Source organism: Mixophyes fleayi, chromosome 1 (assembly GCF_038048845.1).
Source record: "Mixophyes fleayi isolate aMixFle1 chromosome 1, aMixFle1.hap1, whole genome shotgun sequence".
Taxonomy (NCBI): Eukaryota; Metazoa; Chordata; class Amphibia; order Anura; family Limnodynastidae; genus Mixophyes; species Mixophyes fleayi.
Genome location: NC_134402.1, coordinates 403,465,222 through 403,487,652, shown reverse-complemented (window position 1 = coordinate 403,487,652; position 22,431 = coordinate 403,465,222). Strand labels below are relative to the sequence as shown.

Below are 22,431 nucleotides of genomic sequence, written 5' to 3'. Positions count from 1 at the left end.
ATAGTTGAAAAAATCCTTTAAGTTTTTTGACTGAGATTTATACATGCTATATCATCGTAATGTCAAGTATTGAAACACACTTTACTTAATAACTAATTAACGTAATGAATTTCAAGTTATTTTACATATGAATTACACTTTGGTCAAACGGTATGATCCAGCGCCTCCCAAGCCATGGAAGATGCACCAAATTGTGCCGTACTTCCCCACAATTCATATAATGTATTCCATCTGTAAAGTTTTTACAGAATGTTAAAGCTATTAACATGCGATAAGAAAGACATGACTGAAAATTGGAGTATGTACCGAAATTATTTTCACCTCTTACAAAATTGGCAGCTCTAGTCTAGCCTTTGATCATATCTTATCATTTGATCTCTGCTGTAGGTGGTATTTTATCACATTGATGCCGTTTATTTTTTTGAAAAACAAAAAATAAATATAATTAAAAATAAGTCAAATAATTGTGTACTCAATGGCATTTTGTCACTTTCAGTCTTAAAAAGAATAATGAAAGAAAAATGTATTATTCAAATTTACTGTGGGTAATCATGGGACAAGATTCTTTTAAAAGGGCACTAAAAGGAAATACACAACACATAACCCAAAAAGACCAAAAAGTAGGTTTGCAATTATTATTATTAACTTATCTGTCCAATCAGCATCTGCACCAGGAAGAAAGGGCCCAGGGAGGACCAGCGGCAGCGCCGGAAGGGATGAGCTCTCCTAAACTGCAGGGGTCTCTGGCATTGAACTGCATGTGTGTTGCCGTCAGGAACGTTGACTAAAAATCTACTTTTGACTGAACATATCAGCATTTTTTTTTTAAATTACAGTTAAACTCCCATTTTACACTTATTCAAGGGCTCTGGAAAAAATGTTCGTATACAATCTGAGACTGTTTATAAGAAAAACTACCACCTTCAGTAGTCAGTTAAAGTCAACAATCATGTGTCTATATACCCATCTCTCAATAAATACGGCAGACAAATACAATAGAAAGATGAAAACATATTCTGCCTCTGAAGATGTGTTCCTATCTTACGGTAAAGTCACATATACAGAATCAGTTCATTCCTTCCACAACGGTCACATGACAATTTTTGAATGATAAACAGGAAGTGATGCAAACAAACTGGTGGTGGCGGGTCTGCATGTAATTTTAGGCTTTGTGTTACACCAATGCTATTTTAATTACGCTTACATTAATTAAGCTACTAAACTGCACACATGGTTTATTTATTTTTTTAAAGGGCAACAAAAAGCTGCACTTTTTTTTAAAAAAAAGGGACGGTCTGTACCTACAAGACTATTTTCCACCATTGCTACAAAAAGTGGACTTTTTGTGCACTGACACTGTATTCAAATCAGTAAAGTTCAGAAGAGGATTTTCAACAACAAAGTTGGCCAGTTACATTTAGTAAAATCTATACAGAGTATATATGCATTATTTCAAATAAGTGTCAAAGCAAACTATAGATACATATAATAATTACTGACATTTCAGCATGTTTGAGAGATCAGCATAGTGGTACACTCATTTTTTTTTTTAAATCCTTTTATACAAAAAAAGAAAGTGCTGAACTGGTCAGTTATTAGTGTTTATAAGCAAATGTCACATTTCAAATAAAAAAACCAAAAAAAACAAAACAAAAAAACAGACCTACTAGCAAAACAACCCCCAGAAAACATCCAAAAAAATTTTGGGCCAAGTACATAAACGTAAAACATTGAGAGCACACAGTAATTGCCAAGTTACAGATACATATAATCTGACACTGCTATGTATGTATGACAGCTTGGGAGAGAAATCATCCAGCACTGCATGTGGCAGGAAAATATATATCGCACAACACGTACTAAACAACAATCTGATAGATAAGCAATTAAGCTGACAAAAGCATTCTAAGTTCATGTTATGCACTTACTTTTAAGTGGCATGTTTATCAATACACGGTACAATATGCAATGGTGTCTTCAGTAACCAAGCTCCAGTCAGTTGGGCGCTATAAAGTCATTATGCCATTAGATGCCTTTTTATTTTGCCTCCAATTAACATATGTCCCAATAACCCATGTTTATAAAATATTCGAGGTTCAGGTTCACAGTTCTTAACACAGATCATAAAGATTCTACTATATTATAACGCGCAATCTAACTACTGTTTAGTACAATTTGACAAAAGAACCAAAAAACAAGGCTACTTCTGTAACAAGCTGCCTCAGATATTGTGGAAACAAAGAGCTAAGCTACATATGTACTATTATGAACATACATTTAACATAAATCTGTCCATAAAAGTGTTCTAGATTAGTATGCATCATGTTAGTTGTTAGTTCTAATTGTTTTTAGATAGTTACTATTAGATCTGTCTCCTCCCTCTCTGACACTAATTCGATTATATGTAAAGAAGGATGAAAGATAGGCATAAAGGTAAATTAAAAATAAATGGCAAAAATGAACTACATTTTACTTTCTATATAATCGTTTAATAAACATCCATAATGCCACCTGCTCTATGCTTTAGACAAACCAGACATTTTTTTTTTTTTAATTAGGATGGTGTTGTGGTGTTTCTCTATATTGCATCACTCGTGAGCAGTGCATTGAGACAAAGTATGACTGACTTTCAGAAGGTAAGTGATCTACAGACTGAAGATTGGCTAGTAGCGGCAGTTATGTAAGAGCACTACTGCTTTACCACCTGAAGTTTTTGTCCTATATCAGATCTATTTTAGACACAGTGTAAGAGCTGGGGCAGGTTTAGGATGGTGTTTCTCTATATTGCATCACTCGTGAGCAGTGCATTGAGAAAATGTATGACTGACTTTCAGAAGGTAAGTGATCTACAGACTGAAGATTGGCTAGTAGCGGCAGTTATGTAAGAGCACTACTGCTTTACCACCTGAAGTTTTTGTCCTATATCAGATCTATTTTAGACACAGTGTAAGAGCTGGGGTAGGTTTAGGATGGTGTTGTGGTGTTTCTCTATATTGCATCACTATTGAGCAGTGCATTGAGAAAATGTATGACTGACTCTCAGAAGGTAAGTGATCTACAGACTAAAGATTGGCTAGTAGCGGCAGTTATGTAAGAGCACTACTGCTTTACCACCTGAAGTTTTTGTCCTATATCAGATCTATTTTAGACACAGTGTAAGAGCTGGGGCAGGTTTAGGATGGTGTTGTGGTGTTTCTCTATATTGCATCACTATTGAGCAGTGCATTGAGAAAATGTATGACTGACTCTCAGAAGGTAAGTGATCTACAGACTGAAGATTGGCTAGTAGCGGCAGTTATGTAAGAGCAAGCATAACTAGCACTACCACCTGAAGTTTTTGTCCTATATCAGATCTATTTTAGACACAGTGTAAGAGCTGGGGCAGGTTTAGGATGGAGGAATGGACAAATATTTTACATAATAATTGCAGTGGAAAAATCAAGGATAAACTAAACAATTTGCCATCATACCTCAAGAATAAAAAAAAAAAAAAAAAAGTTTCATTTTTTTGCTTTTTAACTGCATTACATTTTCTGAAATGCAAGAGTCACATGGTCTGACTTTAAACTTTGTGAGCAAAGTTAAATCCTTTTTCGGTACTTGCTGGATCCAACACAACTCAAACTCGGCTATTAAGTGCAGTGCCTATATAAATAACAAGTGCCCCCCTTTTCCCTCCATATAAGAAGTCAAAGACATTTTATGAATCTGCTGAGTGAGGAAGAACAGATGATCTATTATATTTTGCTGCTGTCAGTTATCCAATACATTTTTCCGAGCTTATCATACAATGAACGCACAGTTCTAGTCTTAACATGGGATAAGCATGACCTCACATGAAAGAGGAAGTTAGTTGCAGGAAAAACAAGCTGTATATATTTTTGCAATACATTTGTACTGCCCCGCAGCAAGACCTGCTTTAGTTGTAAATTGAGGATTGGGCAATGTATTAGACAAGAAGCCTCAATCACTCCTACGTCATGAATTATCATGTCAGGTATATTAAGGAGAGTAGAAGGAAGACAAAGATCACACTTCAAATAAAAGCAAGTAGACTTTCTTTTAACCAATGAAACAACTCTTTAAATAAACTAGAAAAATAAAATAAATAAATTAAAAAGAAAAGTTTTGACCTATTGTTAGACTAGCAGGAAGATGTATAAAATCCTCTCTTAAGGGATTGTGTGTTTGTGGGGGGCTTTTTCTGTTTAGGTATTTATAAAGCCCACATAAAACCTAAGGAAAGAGAAAACTCTACATATAATATAAGCAATTGCGGTACAGAAATCCCTGCCCATTATTCCGAACAGATTTTTACCATAAACCTCCAGCCGAGAAGCCTGTATCGACTAATTAAATTGACCCTTATGACAGCTTGTAATTATATTACATTCACGATGAGATAACCCTTACTCTTCCTATACAGAACTGCAGCTGACAACCATTATAGGCAACACAAACTTCAAAAACTAAAACTAACTAAAAACATAAAACAAGCAGAGATGTAGTAAACTGTGTTGAACCAAATAGGTTTTCAAGGTAAGCTTCCTTCTTTGTACAGTGTGGGGCAACAGCTAATGCAGAGCTGCCTTTCCCATGATACTCAACTAAGGAAAGCCAACATTTAGCAGAGCACAGTGGTGGTTTTGGTTCAACAATGGTTGAAACGACGACAAGCAATGTTTTCTCTAGGTGTAAACCACATACATTAGAGTCCCCCCCCCTCCTTCTGTGATAAAGTCAGATGGAAATTGCTCTACTATACTATATAAATATCCCATCAAGCAATTTGAGCGTATAATGGGAATTTAGTGGTGTATACTAAATACTCAGTTTCACTAGTCTTCAAATACCTATTTAAACATGATTAATAACGGTAATGGATGTGCCAAATGGCAATAGCAAATTGACATAACTTGTTCTTAAGAGGATTCATTTTTCATACAGCTCATCATCAGAACAGCAGCTTATTTGGCTGCTGCTAGAGTTGCAATTAGTTTAATTAAATCAAGAATTTGTCAAATATGTCAATAGCTCTTTTCTTATTCTTTTTGATGGGAACTAAAAAAGAAAAAAAGAAAGAACTCCATTAAATTGTCCTGAATTATGTCACTATTACCAAGTTGACATTTCTTGATCAAGCTTAAAAAAACCACTTTTTACATAATATTGCTAAACTGAGACTTTCGTGAAAATATGGTGCAAAATATTTTACACCCAATCGCATATTTAATAAAGAGTGCAAAAAAATATAAATAGGGAAAATTTGCACCACATTAGCAGTAGACAATATTAAATAAGGTCCGCCTAGCCGAGCAAAGCTATCAACAAGATAAATTGGAATATGCTACGTAAAATTATATATAATTGAACTTTGCCATTAGAGAACTATGAACAGCTGTAATATTAACTGAATGGTCACTATGGTCCCATTACTATATTGTTACGCATGGAAAATACCACAACAGAACAATATTTGTGCAAAATAATTATTCTTTTTCTAATATACACTTCAAAGTTCAAATCTATTTAATTTTACGCATTATACAATAAAACCTTTGCCTGCGTATCAGTTCTCATTTCATTTTTTTCAGGTCTATAATAGAGCTTTAGGATAACTAAATCATTGCATTTAACAGAAAAAGTGCATAAGATAATTAGTATTTGTAAGGATTATATTTGGCCAAAGCTGTGTCATTACACCATCTATGTATGAGGAGGGCACTGCTGTAATAAAGCCAAAAAAGGTAAACAAATGACAAATATCTCAAAGACCATATAACGCCACAAGGTGTCTAACTCCAATAAATCAGCAACTACAGGTCCATGTCTTCATTAATAAGAAGTGTGACAAGTTTACAGACATCGAGACGTATAAATTGTGTGACAATAAACACCGTTATCACCTGAATGGCTTTCAATAAAGTGTGATTTAAATCAGAGTTTGGAGGATACAAAGATGTGTCTTATGTTTAGGAACAGTTTCTGTGCACCACAGCAATACATTAATAGAAGGTTCATTGACAATATGTTAGTTTTCTGGTGGTGCCTCTGATGATCTTGAGTAAAAAATAGGCACATGAAGATTCACTAAACATAATAATGATTGCAGTACTTAAAAATATGCAGCGTGTTTAACAAATATGCCAAAAAGAACTACTATGTTACAAAGTAAGAGTCCATCAGTGGATTAGGTACTATGTAATTTTCTTTTTGATTGAAGAAAGCTCTTTCTGCATCTCACTGAATTTTGGACGAATCTCTGGGTTATATTCCCAACATCTTTGCATTATTTTAAACACTTCCTCTGGACACTTCTGTGGAGCAGACATTCGGTAACCTGCAAAGCAAATGGCCAGAAGATTAGGAAAGACAATAAGCCTGTTCATCAAAAGAAACATGTACATTTGGAACATAAAAAAATATGATGTTCTTGTATTATGATAATTAGAGTGCAATTATTTACAAAACACAATTGTAAAAGTTAAAATGAAGCTATCAATGACCACAGTTTTCATAGTAAAAAGCTTGTTGCAACAGTTTTCTAAAATATGGAGGAAGGCATGGAATTCTAAGTAGTGCAACAAACATACACTATGGAATTCTAAGTAGTGCAACAAACATACACTATGGAATTCTAAGTAGTGCAACAAACATACACTATGGAATGCTAAGTAGTGCAACAAACATACACTATGGAATTCTTAGTGCAGCAAACATACACTATGGAATTCGAAGCAGTGCAGCAAACATACACTATTATTATTATTACCATTTATTTATATGGTGCCACTAATTCCGCAGCGCTGTACAGAGCACTCAGTCACATCAGTCCCTGCCCCATTGGGGGCAGGTCTAAATTCCATAACACACAGACAGACAGGGTAAATACACAGACTAGGGTAAATTTTTTGTTAGCAGCCAATTAACCTACCAGTATGTTTTTTGGAGTGTGGGAGGAAACCAGAGCACCCGGTGGAAAATCCACCCAAACATGGGGAGAAAATCCACCCAAACTCCACACAGATAAGTCCTTGGTGGGGAATTGAACTCATGACCCCAGTGCTGAGAGGCAGAAGTGCTAACTACTTAGCCACCATGCTGCACTATGGAACTCTAAGTACTGCAGCAATCGTACATTAAGGAAATCTAAATAGTGTAGTAATCATACACTATGGCAGTGGTTCCCAAAGTGTGTGCGTTCTGTCACAGGGGTGCCGTGGCCAGGAAAAACAAACAAACAAACAAACTTACCAATCCGGCGGCGCCCGGGACCCAGCATCCTCCTCCCTTCTCACTGAATGTCGGGAATGACGTCATCTTGCCAGACATATTTAGTGAGAAGCGGCAGGAGAAAGGAGGATGCTGGGTCCCGGGAGCCGTCGGATTGGTAAGAAGACAGAAGAGAAGACAGAAGAAATAGAAGACAGAAGGCCAAGTATGATAAGTAAAGAAACGGAGGGGAAATGGGGATAGGAAACAGCAACGGAGGGGCAAAAGAATGAAGGAGGGGGCAGAGTCTGAAGGTGAAGGGGCACAGAGTCTGAAGGTGAGGGGGCACAGAGTGCGAGCGTGAAGGAGCACAGAGTGCGAGCGTGAAGGGGCACAGTGTGATGATTTTTGTACATGCTGTTTTATTTTGTTTGATCTTATTCCTCTTAATATTAGCCGTAAATTATTCTTTGACAGAAGTATAATTGAAAAAAATATATAAAAATATTCTCTTCCCTTGGATTTATGTGTATGTGTTTTGCGAACAACTTACTAAGTATTTCTGTCCTGACCTAAATACTATTACGTTATTTTGACCCAACCACTTATAAAATGTGACTGCTCGGTAATTATTTCAGAGGGGTGCCTTGAAAAATTTATGGAGACTCTAAGGAACTGAAAAAGTTTGGGAACCACCGCACTATGGGATTCTACAGAGTGCAGCAATCGTACACTATGGGATTCTACATAGTGCAGCAATCGTACACTATTGGATTCTACATAGTGCAGCAATCGTACACTATGGGATTCTACATAGTGAAACAATCGTACACTATGGGATTCTACATAGTGCAGCAATCGTACACTATGGGATTCTACATAGTGAAACAATCGTACACTATGGGATTCTACATAGTGCAGCAATCGTACACTATGGGATTCTACATGGTGCAACAATCGTACACTATTGGATTCTACATGGTGCAGCAATCGTACACTATGGGATTCTACATAGTGCAGCAATCGTACACTATGGGATTCTACATAGTGCAGCAATCGTACACTATTGGATTCTACATAGTGCAGCAATCGTACACTATGGGATTCTACATAGTGAAACAATCGTACACTATGGGATTCTACATAGTTCAGCAATCGTACACTATTGGATTCTACATAGTGCAGCAATCGTACACTATGGGATTCTACATAGTGCAGCAATCGTACCCTATGGGATTCTACATGGTGCAGCAATCGTACACTATGCGATTCTACATGGTGCAGCAATCGTACCCTATGGGATTCTACATGGTGCAGCAATCGTACACTATGGGATTCTATATAGTGCAGCAATCGTACACTATGCGATTCTACATGGTGCAGCAATCGTACACTATGGGATTCTACATGGTGCAGCAATCGTACACTATGGGATTCTACATGGTGCAGCAATCGTACCCTATGGGATTCTACATGGTGCAGCAATCGTACCCTAAGGGATTCTACATGGTGCAACAATCGTACACTATTGGATTCTACATGGTGCAGCAATCGTACACTATGGGATTCTACATAGTGCAGCAATCGTACACTATGGGATTCTACATAGTGCAGCAATCGTACACTATGGGATTCTAAATGGTGCAGCAATCGTACACTATGGGATTCTTCATAGTGCAGCAATCGTACCCTATGGGATTCTACATAGTGAAACAATCGTACACTATGGGATTCTACATAGTTCAGCAATCGTACACTATGGGATTCTACATGGTGCAGCAATCGTACACTATGGGATTCTACATGGTGCAGCAATCGTACACTATGGGATTCTACATGGTGCAGCAATCGTACACTATGGGATTCTACATGATGCAGCAATCGTACCCTATGGGATTCTACATGGTGCAGCAATCGTACCCTAAGGGATTCTACATGGTGCAACAATCGTACACTATTGGATTCTACATGGTGCAGCAATCGTACACTATGGGATTTTACATAGTGCAGCAATCGTACACTATGGGATTCTACATAGTGCAGCAATCGTACACTATGGGATTCTACATAGTGCAGCAATCGTACACTATGGGATTCTACATAGTGCAGCAATCGTACACTATGGGATTCTACATAGTGCAGCAATCGTACACTATGGGATTCTACATAGTGCAGCAATCATACACTATGGGATTCTACATAGCGCAGCAATCGTACACTATGGGATTCTACATGGCGCAGCAATCGTACACTATGGGATTCTACATAGCGCAGCAATCGTACACTATGGGATTCTACATAGCGCAGCAATCGTACACTATGGGATTCTACATAGCGCAGCAATCGTACACTATGGGATTCTACATAGTGCAGCAATCGTACACTATGGGATTCTACATAGTGCAGCAATCGTACAATATGCGATTCTACATAGTGCAGCAATCGTACACTATGCGATTCTACATGGTGCAGCAATCGTACACTATGGGATTCTACATAGTGCAGCAATCGTACACTATGCGATTCTACATAGTGCAGCAATCGTACACTATGCGATTCTACATAGTGCAGCAATCGTACCCTATGGGATTCTACATGGTGCAGCAATCGTACACTATGCGATTCTACATGGTGCAGCAATCGTACACTATGCGATTCTACATAGTGCAGCAATCGTACACTATGCGATTCTACATAGTGCAGCAATCGTACACTATGGGATTCTACATAGTGCAGCAATCGTACACTATGGGATTCTACATGGCGCAGCAATCGTACACTATGGGATTCTACATAGTGCAGCAATCGTACACTATGGGATTCTACATAGTGCAGCAATCGTACACTATGTGATCCTAAGCAGTGTCACAAACATACACTAAGGGACTCTAAGTAGAGCATTAAACATACACTTAACATTAAACTTTTTTTTTTTCTTATTTCATTGTGTTTATACAAATTAATAAATAGGTCTTCCTTTGATACATTATACAACTATTTTAAATTGATATGACAGAACATGTATGGCACTTGTTCATGCAATAAAAAAAACAACTTGTAAAACAGCATCAAATAGATGTAAAAATTCTCAAACCAAACAGTGCCCGTTATACATTACAGACTTGCCACAACAAAGAGGAGTTTGGCTGCTGCAGGAGACATGATCCAGGAAGAACCTTTTTGTTTATTTTTTATTTTTTTAACCTTGTTGCTCTACAACACACTATATGGTAAATTGAGTATTTTGCAAGGAGAACTTCTTTAATTTCTTGTAAAAAGTTGGCCCTGATACAGAATCATCACATTATCTCTAATAACTTTTGTGCCAACACATTCCTTAAACTTCTGTAAATACCCAACATATATTTGTTACTTTTAGCTCTCATAAAGCAGTTTTCTTTTTGTGTGTAATGGTCCTTGAACACAACTATTCAGTTGTTAAATGTAAGAATAAAATTATGGCTTGCTGTCTGTGATACATATTTGGAATTCCTATTTGGAGTGGCAGACCATCCTAATTGTTGAACAACTGCATCAAGAATGGAAAGCATTATACTGCTGCTGACTTGCTAAAAGCGGATGTAAAGTCAATATTCTACCATACGTATTTCATGTTTTGTTTTTTTTTGTTTTTTACCCTTTTCTACTTGTTCCCGAGCCTGTTGGTTGGTCATTCCAGGGTAAGGACACACTCCCAGGCTGAAGGTTTCCCAGAGGAGAATGCCAAAGCTCCACACATCACTCTCAGAACTGTATCGCCCTGGAGGAGAAATAGTAGAATGTACATTTATGTCGCAGAGCTGTTCTGTTAAAGAGAACTAAACAATCTTTGTGATCATGCATTGTGTAACACAAACTACTACTTACATTATACATTTCCATATATAAAAAACAAGGATTTGTACAAATTAAAAAGCTCAGTGATAAAACGTGTATAAAGTTCAGTACAAGTTGAAGTACTAAAAAGACAATTACACTTTCTTTACTACTTTTATAAAAGGAGTCTACACCTTTTTAGTAAGTTATTCTAGTGGTGGGTCTCCCCCTTGGACCTCCTTCCTCAGCAATGTAGAACTGCTTAGAGGAGGACCGATCCTAAGAGTATTAAGCAGAATGTTGGGGCCCCGTCATAACACTGCTACAGCAGACTTATGCAATGATATATGAAATTCCCAGTGTGCTTATCATTGGGTCACACCACTGTGTTGACCAAGCTGAAACAGCCTAATCTGTCTGCACAGCGGAAGGGAAACCCAGGTAAGGGACCTACGCCTACAAGGAGTATGTACTTTATGTAGAACACTTGAATTATGTCAAGCTTCATTACCGACAATTAAACACAATTTATTGAATGTAACATATGTTAATAAGAGAGACGAAACATAAAATCACTAATTAACACCCATTTCTGGCAAACTCTGGAAACATGGACAGGGCCCCTAAACATGGCATTCAAATTATTATTTTATTATGGAGATGAAATACAATACAAAAAAGGAGCCATACTAAAAGTTTATCATCTGACTTTACGGCCGTGGAAACTAAAAGCACATTTAATGCATTTTTCACATTAAAAAAACAAGTGTAATCAAAATAATTGAAATAAAAATAAATTAAAAATTCAAGTCCAAGTGATCTGAATAATAGCATAATAACTGAGGAAATATTGAGGATATAAAAATGTCATATGCTGAATCTCCTGGGCTTGCTGAGGTAAATTGTGCATTAGGGCACAGGTGCAACAGGTGACATGTCAGATACCAATTGTTCTTAACAAATGTGCTCTAGATCACATAACAGGAGGAATTCGGAACTCGGAACTCATTCTCATGTACAATATGTCCCTAATCTTAGGTCAACTGAATTCTAAAGAGCAAACTCTGGTGATGACTCTGTTTAGTCATAACATTATAACAGTGGTTCCCAAAATGTGCGCCTAGACTCCCTGGGGTACCTCGGCCAGGGTTTGTGGTAAGCTAGGCGGGGGACTACTTGCCAATTATTTTGTCTTAGGGGTGCCTTGAAAAAAATATGGAGACCTTAAGGGTGCCTTGAACTGAAAAAGTTTGGTATCCACTGGATTATAAGAATATTACAATTACCTCAAAGAACCTTGCCCGATGTAGAAGCATTTGACATATAGGTTACATACAAGATCTTGCATTGCACAGACATAAAAAGTAAGAAAACTATGTATTCTGCCCAAACCAATTTCATTGCTTAGTTAAGTGGATTTTTGTACTAGGCATTTTTCGTTTTAAAAAGGTAATTTCTACACAATGCACAAAGTTGTTGATTAATTACATATAGCTGCTTAAAATGTAAAATCAACAATACAATGGGATTCCTACCAGAAGTACGTCGCCAAAGTATATTCATTTACAAAAAAACTTTAAAAAAAAAAAAAAAATACAAATTATATAAAATGACATGCAAAAATAACATAAAACAAAAAACAAAACCCTGATGTATTTTAATAAGTACTGAGCCTGAAATAATGAAGGTAAACACTTACATATGCCTCAACTCTAAATATGGCCCTCAGCGCATATTATGTTTAAGTGCAAATCCAACTGTGAAGATACCGGGTATATCTGGCCCAGTGCTACCCAGTACCTTCTAGGATTCGTATGGTCACTCAGGCAAAATGCAGTTATAAAAATACAACAGTATATTTATTGTTATACAAACAACACTAGAATATTATATACACACAGTAAATAAATGCCAGGCAGATTTACCACATCATCTGTCCCTTACCCCAATAACTTAAGGAGATATAGTCACCTGCTGTCCAGACTTCATGACCCATGGATCCCTCTCAGCTGCATATATAGACTTGAGTTAGAAAACAACAATTCAAAACTCCATCTTGCACCTTCCTGAATCAAATCCAAGCATGAACACCCCTCCCCCCTGGAGTTGTTCCTTATATATCACAGGTCTAATTTCCACAGTTTTCCCCTCCCTGGGCAAACCCCTGTGTCTATTCTACTTAACCATTGGTCAGTGCTGGACTAGGAGGGGGGGGGGTTGGACAGGGGAGTGAAGATGCGCTGTCCTTTCAGAGAACCTCCCCTGTTAGATGGCCTGTCTGGACTAGCCTGGTGAGAACAATGGACACTAATTAGTTTTCCTACTCAGGCACATGGCAACCTGATCCCTACCCATAATCCCCCTGGCTTCACTTTAAAGACAATGAATAGCAACCTTAATTCAAGTTATCAATATACAATACACAATATACATATGTACACTGAACTACAATGTTCCCTTAGCCACATGTTATTGGACAATGCAGTTGTAGTCTGGTGAGCTGGGGAACAAACAGCATGGGCTATAAAAAGTACTATAATCCACATTGTGAGAAATGAGACATACTCACAGGGTTATCACATTCATTTCGTCACACCAACTAAGGGTGCAAATTTGTACCTGGACAAACCGTGCTGTGCTGCACGGGGTGCAAATGCAACTTTTAGTATGCAAGGAATATACTACTTGCTTTTGCATGTAACAAAGAAAGACTGTAAGACTTTATTTTTACACTATAATTTACAGCTGAACTTGGATGCACCCCCTTTCCAACACTAAATGTGTCCATACATGTTAAATTTGCTTACTCTGAGCACAACATGGTTTTGCCAAGATGCAAAACTGCACAATATAGCTAAAGTTACTCCGAACTATAAATGGGACACGGAGTCTGCAGGATACTGAAACAACTGTCTATATCAAATAAACATAGAAGTTACAATAAAAAAATTCACAGTAAATGAGAATGGAATACAAAAGAAGGTAAATATGCCAACCAAATGCTGGATTAGTATGCAGAATGTTATCCAGCTTCCTGTCCCTCTCTTCAGTTATTATTATTAACTGTGTTTATATAGCGTTTACATATTACACAGCTCTTTACTGAGAATATTTAATATTTCACATTGGTCCCTACCCCAAAGGAGCTTACATTCTATATCATTGTTGCCAACTTACTATTGATAACATAATGACGCTATTTACATAATTAAAATGGATCTGTTTTTATGGTGTATATAATTGGTATATTGTTTATGGTGGATGAATAAATAAGAATAATAATAATAATAATAATAATAGGTTTAGGGCCAAAAGAACACTTCCCTGCCTTCCGTACCCAGCCGCCTATTCTGATCCCTGCTCAATTCAGAGAGGGTACTTAGAGGCTAAGGTGGAAAACACCTAAGCAGAAAAAAAAAATTCTGCATGGACAGGATGGCGGGGCACCTCGGTAAGTCTGATGATCTTCTGCTGCGCTTACCGTAATCATCTGGCCCTGAAAAGGTGCTTTTGAATTTCAATATAATAAAAGTAAAATATGCTATACATGTAAACTGGTTTCTGTATATTGAATGCCCCTATTCCCAGTTATACCATCCAAGCTCTTGCACCGAGTGTTATTGTATGGCAACATGCACCATAGGACTGACAAGACTGTTCATGTGTTACCAAGTATTTAATGTGGCTATTAGATGGTGCAGAGTCATGTACATTCCACTACGACATGCTTGACATATTGAGAATGAGGCAAGTGCCTAATCTTAATGTAACTTTGTTTGGTGTAACAACAAATTATGTTTTGATGTTTGCTTGGAATTTAAAGTTCGATACAGAGAGCACCTATGGTCCTTAGAATTTAGGCTAAAACTGGACTTCATACTTCAATATATTTCTAGCTCAATGCTTACTGTGATTCATTGCCAAATTGTATTACTTAAAATATTCAATAACCTCAATTACACGTTCATCTTTTTTTTTCCCCCTGAGTGGTTATGTTTATGTAATTCTAATTACATATTAATAAAATACACTTTTCTTTGTATTATTAATGATAATAAATTTATTAAAAAATGTGCAAGAGCAAAATTTAAAATATATAGTACAAAAACGCACTGCAGCAAAATCCCGATAGAATTATGCTTGCAGATGGAATTTTAATGCAGCTTTCCAAAAACATTGATTATTGCGTTTGTCTTAGGTTGTCACTGATTCTCATAAGCCTTTCACATGTGGTTCTGAGCTCTTTCAGAGCACATCTTTATGAAAGCAATAATATTATAGTTTCTGCATTACACTGTATACAAAGATTTATACCTTTTGTATGCTTTTCCCATTTATCACCAAAAGACTCCTAAATTATTCTGGTGGTATTACATTTCCTTACAGCATCTACTTATTCTCATGACTAACTTGTATAAATCCAGAATGCAGTAGAATTCCCACTGTGCAGCATTTCAGGGGGCTAGTTTACACAAACGTTTTCCTGTCTGTTTGTTTGGTGGGGTACACTTCACCTGCAGAAGGAAGATGGCACTGCCTATAGAGATACACCTGCAGTAAGTAGCTGGGGAGACAGACTGGAAACATAGTCATTCTATTTGAATGACTTTGCAATGGAGTAACAAATATTTAAAAAACATTTTTGGCATTTAGATATTTTGGGGTTTATTGCTCCTTTAGGGTTTTAGTAAAACACATTTAAAACAACAGTGGGTATGAGCCTGTAAGCAGACAAAATAAATTGCCTCCTTAAAGATTTTAACAGTTTTGCACTGTTGCTGCCTAGAAGTTAAATTCTAACAAATAACACCTGTCAGAAGCTTATAAATAACCCCACAAAAATGATATATGAAAATATATGTTGAAGGCAAAAATAAAAGTAAGCTGCAGGGTAATCAATGGGGTCTGTCTTAGAAACCCCCACTCCAAAACAAAAAATACAAAAACTAAATTAGCAGGTCTCCTGCGCTGAATATAAACAATGGATATGGCAGAAAACATCATGAGAAGGTACTGGTATAAAATAAACATGTATTAATATATATATAGAATAAAACACATAACATATAATTACACCATGTAGAAATACTGAATTAAAAAACCCTAATTAAAAAAAAACAAAAAAACTAATAAGCAGACTGAGCAAGTGCAGGCTATCTCCACCTTAGTGTACAGAGCAATACTTATCTCCCATTAAGGTATTAGTCAGACCTTGTTTCATACATTGTCTCTGTAAATACTATCATCCGGGAGACTGATAGAAATGACCTGTGATGCCAGCAGTGAATCCAAACAACTAAGTATTTGTGTAACTGATAATTTAGCATTTTTAGGTACAAGTAAAAATAGCAGCTCCTTTACTGTTTATAGCAGTGGGCTGGGGGATGTTTCTCTGTATTTGTTCCTTGCTGGAGAACTCACTCTTTCAAACAAACACCTGCTATGAACCTATAAATTGATTGAGCTACTTCCACTTCTGTATTGTTTGAGAGGCATGCTATGGTGTCAGTGGCTGATGGGCAGTAATGCTGGTGCTTTAATGTCATTTGAAGGCTCTTGGTGTTCCTCTTAGAAAGTTAGCTCTCAATTTAAAAACACATATCTATGGCCCAATAATAAGGACTCATTGTTTAGAGTTAGGACCACCCTATTAGCAGAAGCGCTTTGACTGGGCAAGGGGCTTAATGTTCATTTGCAAATGTGTGCAACTGAAAATTCTGCATTTTATGTACAGGTAGAAATAGTAGCTCCATTACTGGTTATAGCAGTGTGCTGTGGGATGTTTCTTTGCAATGATCATATTTTATCAGCATTTAGTGAATTGTCTTCAAACAGTGTAAATTAAAAAAGGCATGGACACCACTGAGTATTTTTGGTTCTAAGAAATAGCATATTCCTATTAATATTATAGAGATGCTAGAAGTCACATCTGAATTGAATGACCTGCATGAGACCCACTGTCTCCTTGGTGATGTAAGATTAGTTGTTAAGCGGATATGTTACGGTGCCATGCCTTGTATGTGTGTGACAAATAACACACAGGTACCAATAAAGCAGTGTTTCTTAAAGCCAGTCCTTGTGCACCCCCCCAACAGGTCATGTTTTGAGGATTCCTGTCTGTGGAAACAGGTGGGATTATTATTTACCCAGTCAAGTAGACTAAATCACCTGTGAAAGATTAAGCAAATCCTGAAAACATGGGCTGTTGAGGGTGCGTGAGGATAGGGATTAAGAAACACTGCAATAAAGTAAATCATTGGTTACATTTTCCTTATTGAACATATTATAGCATGTATAGTGCTTAAAACAAAATGTGTCTGTAATTACAGGGTTTATATTTTTTAAAATTGAATTTCTTCTCTGGTTCTCCATTCTAAACAATAATGATATGGTGGAAGATTTCATTACAACAGGCTGGTGATTGTATAAGCAACCTGATTTTATTTCGTCAGCGGTAAGATGAGCTACAGAAGCCGTATTGATATTCAGCCAATGAGCAGACTGATAACCCTTAGTGTGACCTGTTCTTTTATTACATAGTCACTTGCAATCATGGCTTTCAGCTCTGTGAAAAACACTTACATTTTAGTGCCTTGTGAGCCCATTTTGCTGTATAGTTTGAATGTGAAAATTGTAGCAACAGCGCACTAACTGTCTTGACGTCACTTGAATTAGTGTGTATTTTAACTATCTTTTCCAGCCGTGCTAAATTAGTTTTCAAGTTTAATAGACCATAATTAGGCCTATTCATTGAGCTGTTGGAGGTAACATTTGTGTTCTTGTCTGCTAACCACTTGCTTCAAACCTTGGCATGCTGTAATTTAACAGTTTTCATTGAAGTCACTCTTTTGGTACATATGCTAAATATAATTAAGTTTTTCAAGTCAGCAAATGCTGGGCGCAGAACACAAACTGGTTAGCACAGTAATACCTCATTACAAATTAAAGTATGACACTTCTTTAAATAAAATCATCAGTTTGACAGCAGGTGCCCTCATGTTAACAAGTAATATTTAATATGCAATTGCATTACAAAAAAAAAAAAAAAGTGAAAGTGAACATCAGCCTATTTATTTATGTTATGTTATTTATGATCATATACCAGTGTTAATTGCATCATACACTCTAAATGAATGAATGAATGAATGAATGAATACCTTATTTGGCACAGCAATTTTCATTGGAAACCTCAGTTTCAGATCCTTGTTTCGACACTTGGTTTTGAAAACCCCATACAGTAATGAGTTTGAGATATACACTCAAAACTTGAGCTCTTCAGATTATTTGAGCAATCAAAAACATAAGTGCAGTGTCAAGTAATCATCAATGGATTTGGTGATTTTTATATTTGCAGAGTGGAGAATTAATGTCTCTCTCTAAATGTCTGAAGAGAGTACACTGCCCTTGATTGCACCTAGCATGATTGGTATGGGTACTGTTAATTTTTCTTCTACTTCACCTGATTAGACTGTTTCAAAGAGAGCGGATTGCATAGAGAGTAAATGAATTAAATAGAAATGTAAAAACAGAAGTAATTTGATCAAACAGGTCTGAAACAAAATTAGGCTGATTTGAACACTGTAATTTGTTTCAATATAATTCGTAATTCCCTTATGTAAAGTGTACTTACAAGGTTATGCAAGTTGGAAATGGAAAAGTTTGAACCTGATCTCGGAAACAGCTTTTAATCTCTACGTATTCTCTAAAATACACAAAATAAATGTATTGAGGGATTCTACATCAGAAAGGACACTGACCACTACACGGTCAAGTTAAGTCTTGCTTTGGTCTGACAAGTGTTAGCAGAGTTTGAACAGCAAGACTGACCACATAGTGACAGCTATGAGAAATGTAAAGAAGATAAAGCAAAAAAACAACAGGAGTAACAAAACACAAAAAAACAAACAAACCACTCACATACCTAAATAGTTACCTGCAAAGCTGTCAACAGCTACAAAATAATATCTGGTTTGTCACCTGATATGACAATCTATTATTAAACAACGAAGCCTGGTCGGAAAACACTACAAGTATGAAAAAAATAATTGGATCATTATAATTTAAGTACTATGAAATGTTATTTTTATAATTGTATGGGTCTAAAGTGCAGACTATCAACTTTAATTTAAGGGTATTCATATTCATATTGGAGAAATGGTTAAGGATTTACAGCCATTTAATATGTAGCCCCCTGTTTTTCAAGGTACCAAAAGATAGTGGACAATTCGCGGTTACATTGACAGGTGTGAGCTATGCCTCTGTTATTTCTTTATCAATGAAGCAGACTATAGGTCTGGAGTTGATTCCAAGTGTGGTATTTGCGTTTGGAAGCTGTTCCTGTGAACCCACAAATACACTTGTATAGCAAGTAAAGAACTGAACTAAAAAACTAAAATACTTGACAATATAATATGGTACATAAAAAGCAGCAAGGTCGCACATCTTGACAAAGAATGGGCAAGAATATAGGAGGAAAGGCGTCTCTGCTGTTGCTGCTAATGACCAGCGACACTGCCACATAAGATGATGAGGGGATGACGTGGAGTGAGAGTGTGGATGAGGACAAGTTGGACTGGCGATGGAGGAATGAGGTGATAAGTGGGTTTTATAAGGAGTGTATCAAACTTTGAAGGCTGTGTCAGAGTCTGACTTGGAGAGCACTCTAATGATGGGGAGCAGGAAACGTTAACCAGTGGGGAGTCGACACTCTTGGTTGTGAGAATGGATAGGGTGCAAGAGAGTTAGGTCACAGATGTAAAGGAAAAACTATTGGTTGAGGGGTTTTTAAGGTGAGCAGTTTTAATTCTGTATCGCCAGTGTAGGAGGTAACAGAGTTGGCATTAGCAGATCATCAATCACTTTAAACTATAACAATAAAATTTATATTTGTCAACACAGCTGAGTAAAATAGAGGGAAAAATTTAAAAAACTTTTAAATGAAGTAATCTCTGCTTGAGCTCTCACATTTTCTTTTTAAGTGACCAAACCATGTCAAGCTAAAATAAAGGTAGAGATAGCATTATATAACGCTAGGCAGGAATGACGCCCTGTAAAACATTTTGTTGCACTAATCTATATATTTTGGTGGAAGCACACTTCCACATGCTCACACAATGGAAGGTACAAACACATGAAGAGTTTTGATATACAACAATTCTATGTGGCCCAAAAAGTTATCTGTGGGAACAATAAAATGTCAATGAATCACGTTATTGCCTGTCAGTGCAAATCTCAGGATATCGCTCTGATTTCCCCAAATCTAGCAACGTACAATTGCTAACAAGCCATCATTGTATCATCTGACAATGATAAGCCCATCTAGCATGAATTTAAGAATCAATTTTTTCATCAATATCAACTAATATATTGGAAGTTTACAGCACGGTTTCACAGCAATCTTTTCCGCTCTATGATATATTTTTTACAGTAAAACAATATACAGAATAGTTAAAGGGATATGTTCAAATTCAGACATCCCCACACTGGAATAAACCCCTTGTCACTACATGTGTCGTAGTCTCCTTCATGACCTTGATATGGTATGCAGAGCTATAAATTTGGGGCACGCTTATCTTGTGAAATGTGAGGGAGATGAAGCTAGGCATATATACAGCCACATATCACTTGACTTTAAAGACAGCCACCAAATGACTAGTGTTTCATTAAATCCAAATTCATCAGAAAAACATTTTGCATTTATGAATATATTCTATGTGTAAAGTCATGGCCAAAAGTTTTGAGAATGACACAAGTATTGGTTTTCACAAAGTTTGCTGCTTCAGTGTTATTAAACCTCTTTGTCAGATGTTGCTATGATATACTGAAGTAAAATTACAAGCATTTCATAAGTGTCAAAGGCTTGTATTGACAAGTACATTAAGTTTATGCAAAGAGTCAATATTTGCAGTGTTGGCCCTTCTTTTTGAAGACCTCTGGAATTCGCCCCGGCATGCTGTCAATCAACTTCTGGCCCACATACTGATTGATGGCCGCCCAATCTTGCCAAATCAATGCTTGGGGTTTCTCAGAATTTATGGGTTTTTTTTTTGTTCCCCCGCCTCTTGAGGATTGACCACAAGTTCTCAATGGGATTAAGGTCTGGGGAGTTTACTGGCCATGGACCCAAAATTTAGATGTTTTCATCAGTGAGCCACTAAGTTATCACTTTTTGCCTTATGGCAAAATGCTGGAAAAGGCATTGTTCGTCACCAAACTGTTCTTGGATGGTTGGGAGAAGTTGCTCTTGCAGGATGGTTTGACACCATTTCTTTATTCATGGCTGTGTTTTTAGGCAAAATTGTGAGTGAGCCCACTCCCTTGGCTGAGAAGCAACCCCACACATGAATGGTCTCAGGATGCTTTACTGTTTGCATGACACAGGGACTGATGATATCGCTCACCTTTCCTTCTCCGAACAAGCGTTTTTCCAGATGTCCCAAACAATCTGAAAGGGAATTCATCAGAGAAAATGACTTTACCCCAGTCCTCAGCAGTCCAATCCCTGTACCTTTTGCAGAATATCAGTCTGTCCCTGATGTTTTTCCTGGAGAGAAGTGGCTTTTCTGCTGGCCTTCCTTCCTGACACCAGGCCATCCTCCAAAACTCTTCACCTCACTGTGCGGGCAGATGCACTCACACCTCCCTGCTGCCACTCCTGAGCAAGCTCTGCACTGGTGGTGCCCCGATCCCGCAGCTGAATCAACTTTAGGAGACGGTCCTGGCGCGTCCTTCACAATTATTGAACCTCTCTCCTTGAAGTTATTGATGATCCCATAAATGGTTAATTTAGGTGCAATCTTACTAGCACCAATATCCTTGCCTGTGAAGCCCTTTTTGTGCAAAGCAATGATAACTGCACGTGTTTCCTTGCAGATAACCATGGTTAACAGAGGAAGAACAATGATTTCAAGCATTACTCTCCTTTTAAAGCTTCCAGTCTGCTGTTCCAACTCAATCAGCATGACTGAGTGATCTCCAGCCTTGTCCTCGTCAACACTTATCTGTGCTAAAGAGAGAATCACTGACCTGATGTCAGCTGGTCCTTTTGTGGCAGGGCTGAAATGCAGTGGAAATGTTGTTTTTTGGGATAAAATTCATTGTCATGGCAAAGAGGGACTTTGAAATGAATTATTATAAATGTTTCTGAGCCCTGTTGTATCACCCATTAAAGAAAACTCAAAACTTAAATATCTTTGATAATAAAGAAACTATTAACACACATTTTGAATGGCACTAGTAGCTATATTTAATGTTACAACTAGAGATGGTCACTGACCCCCGTGTTTTGGTTTTGGATTCGGTTTTGGATCTGGATTACCGTCGTGTTTTGGTTTTGGTTTTGGTTTTGCAAAACCGCCATTGCGTGTTTTGGTTTTGGTTTTGGTTTTGTTTGGTTTTGTTTTG

General features: G+C 37.1%; 1 protein-coding gene across 1 annotated transcript in view; it reads right to left on the bottom strand.

The window, feature by feature from the left end:
* Positions 1–522: 522 nt before the first annotated feature.
* FER (FER tyrosine kinase) overlaps positions 523–22,431 on the bottom strand; it is a 177,275-nt gene continuing 155,366 nt past the window's right edge. The window contains exons 20-21 of the mRNA XM_075181517.1: positions 10,850–10,972; positions 523–6,340 (exon numbers count right to left, since the gene is read on the bottom strand). Of these exons, the coding sequence (XP_075037618.1) occupies positions 6,198–6,340; positions 10,850–10,972 (266 nt within the window). The 3' untranslated portion in view covers positions 523–6,197. The remainder of the gene's footprint in view (positions 6,341–10,849; positions 10,973–22,431) is intronic.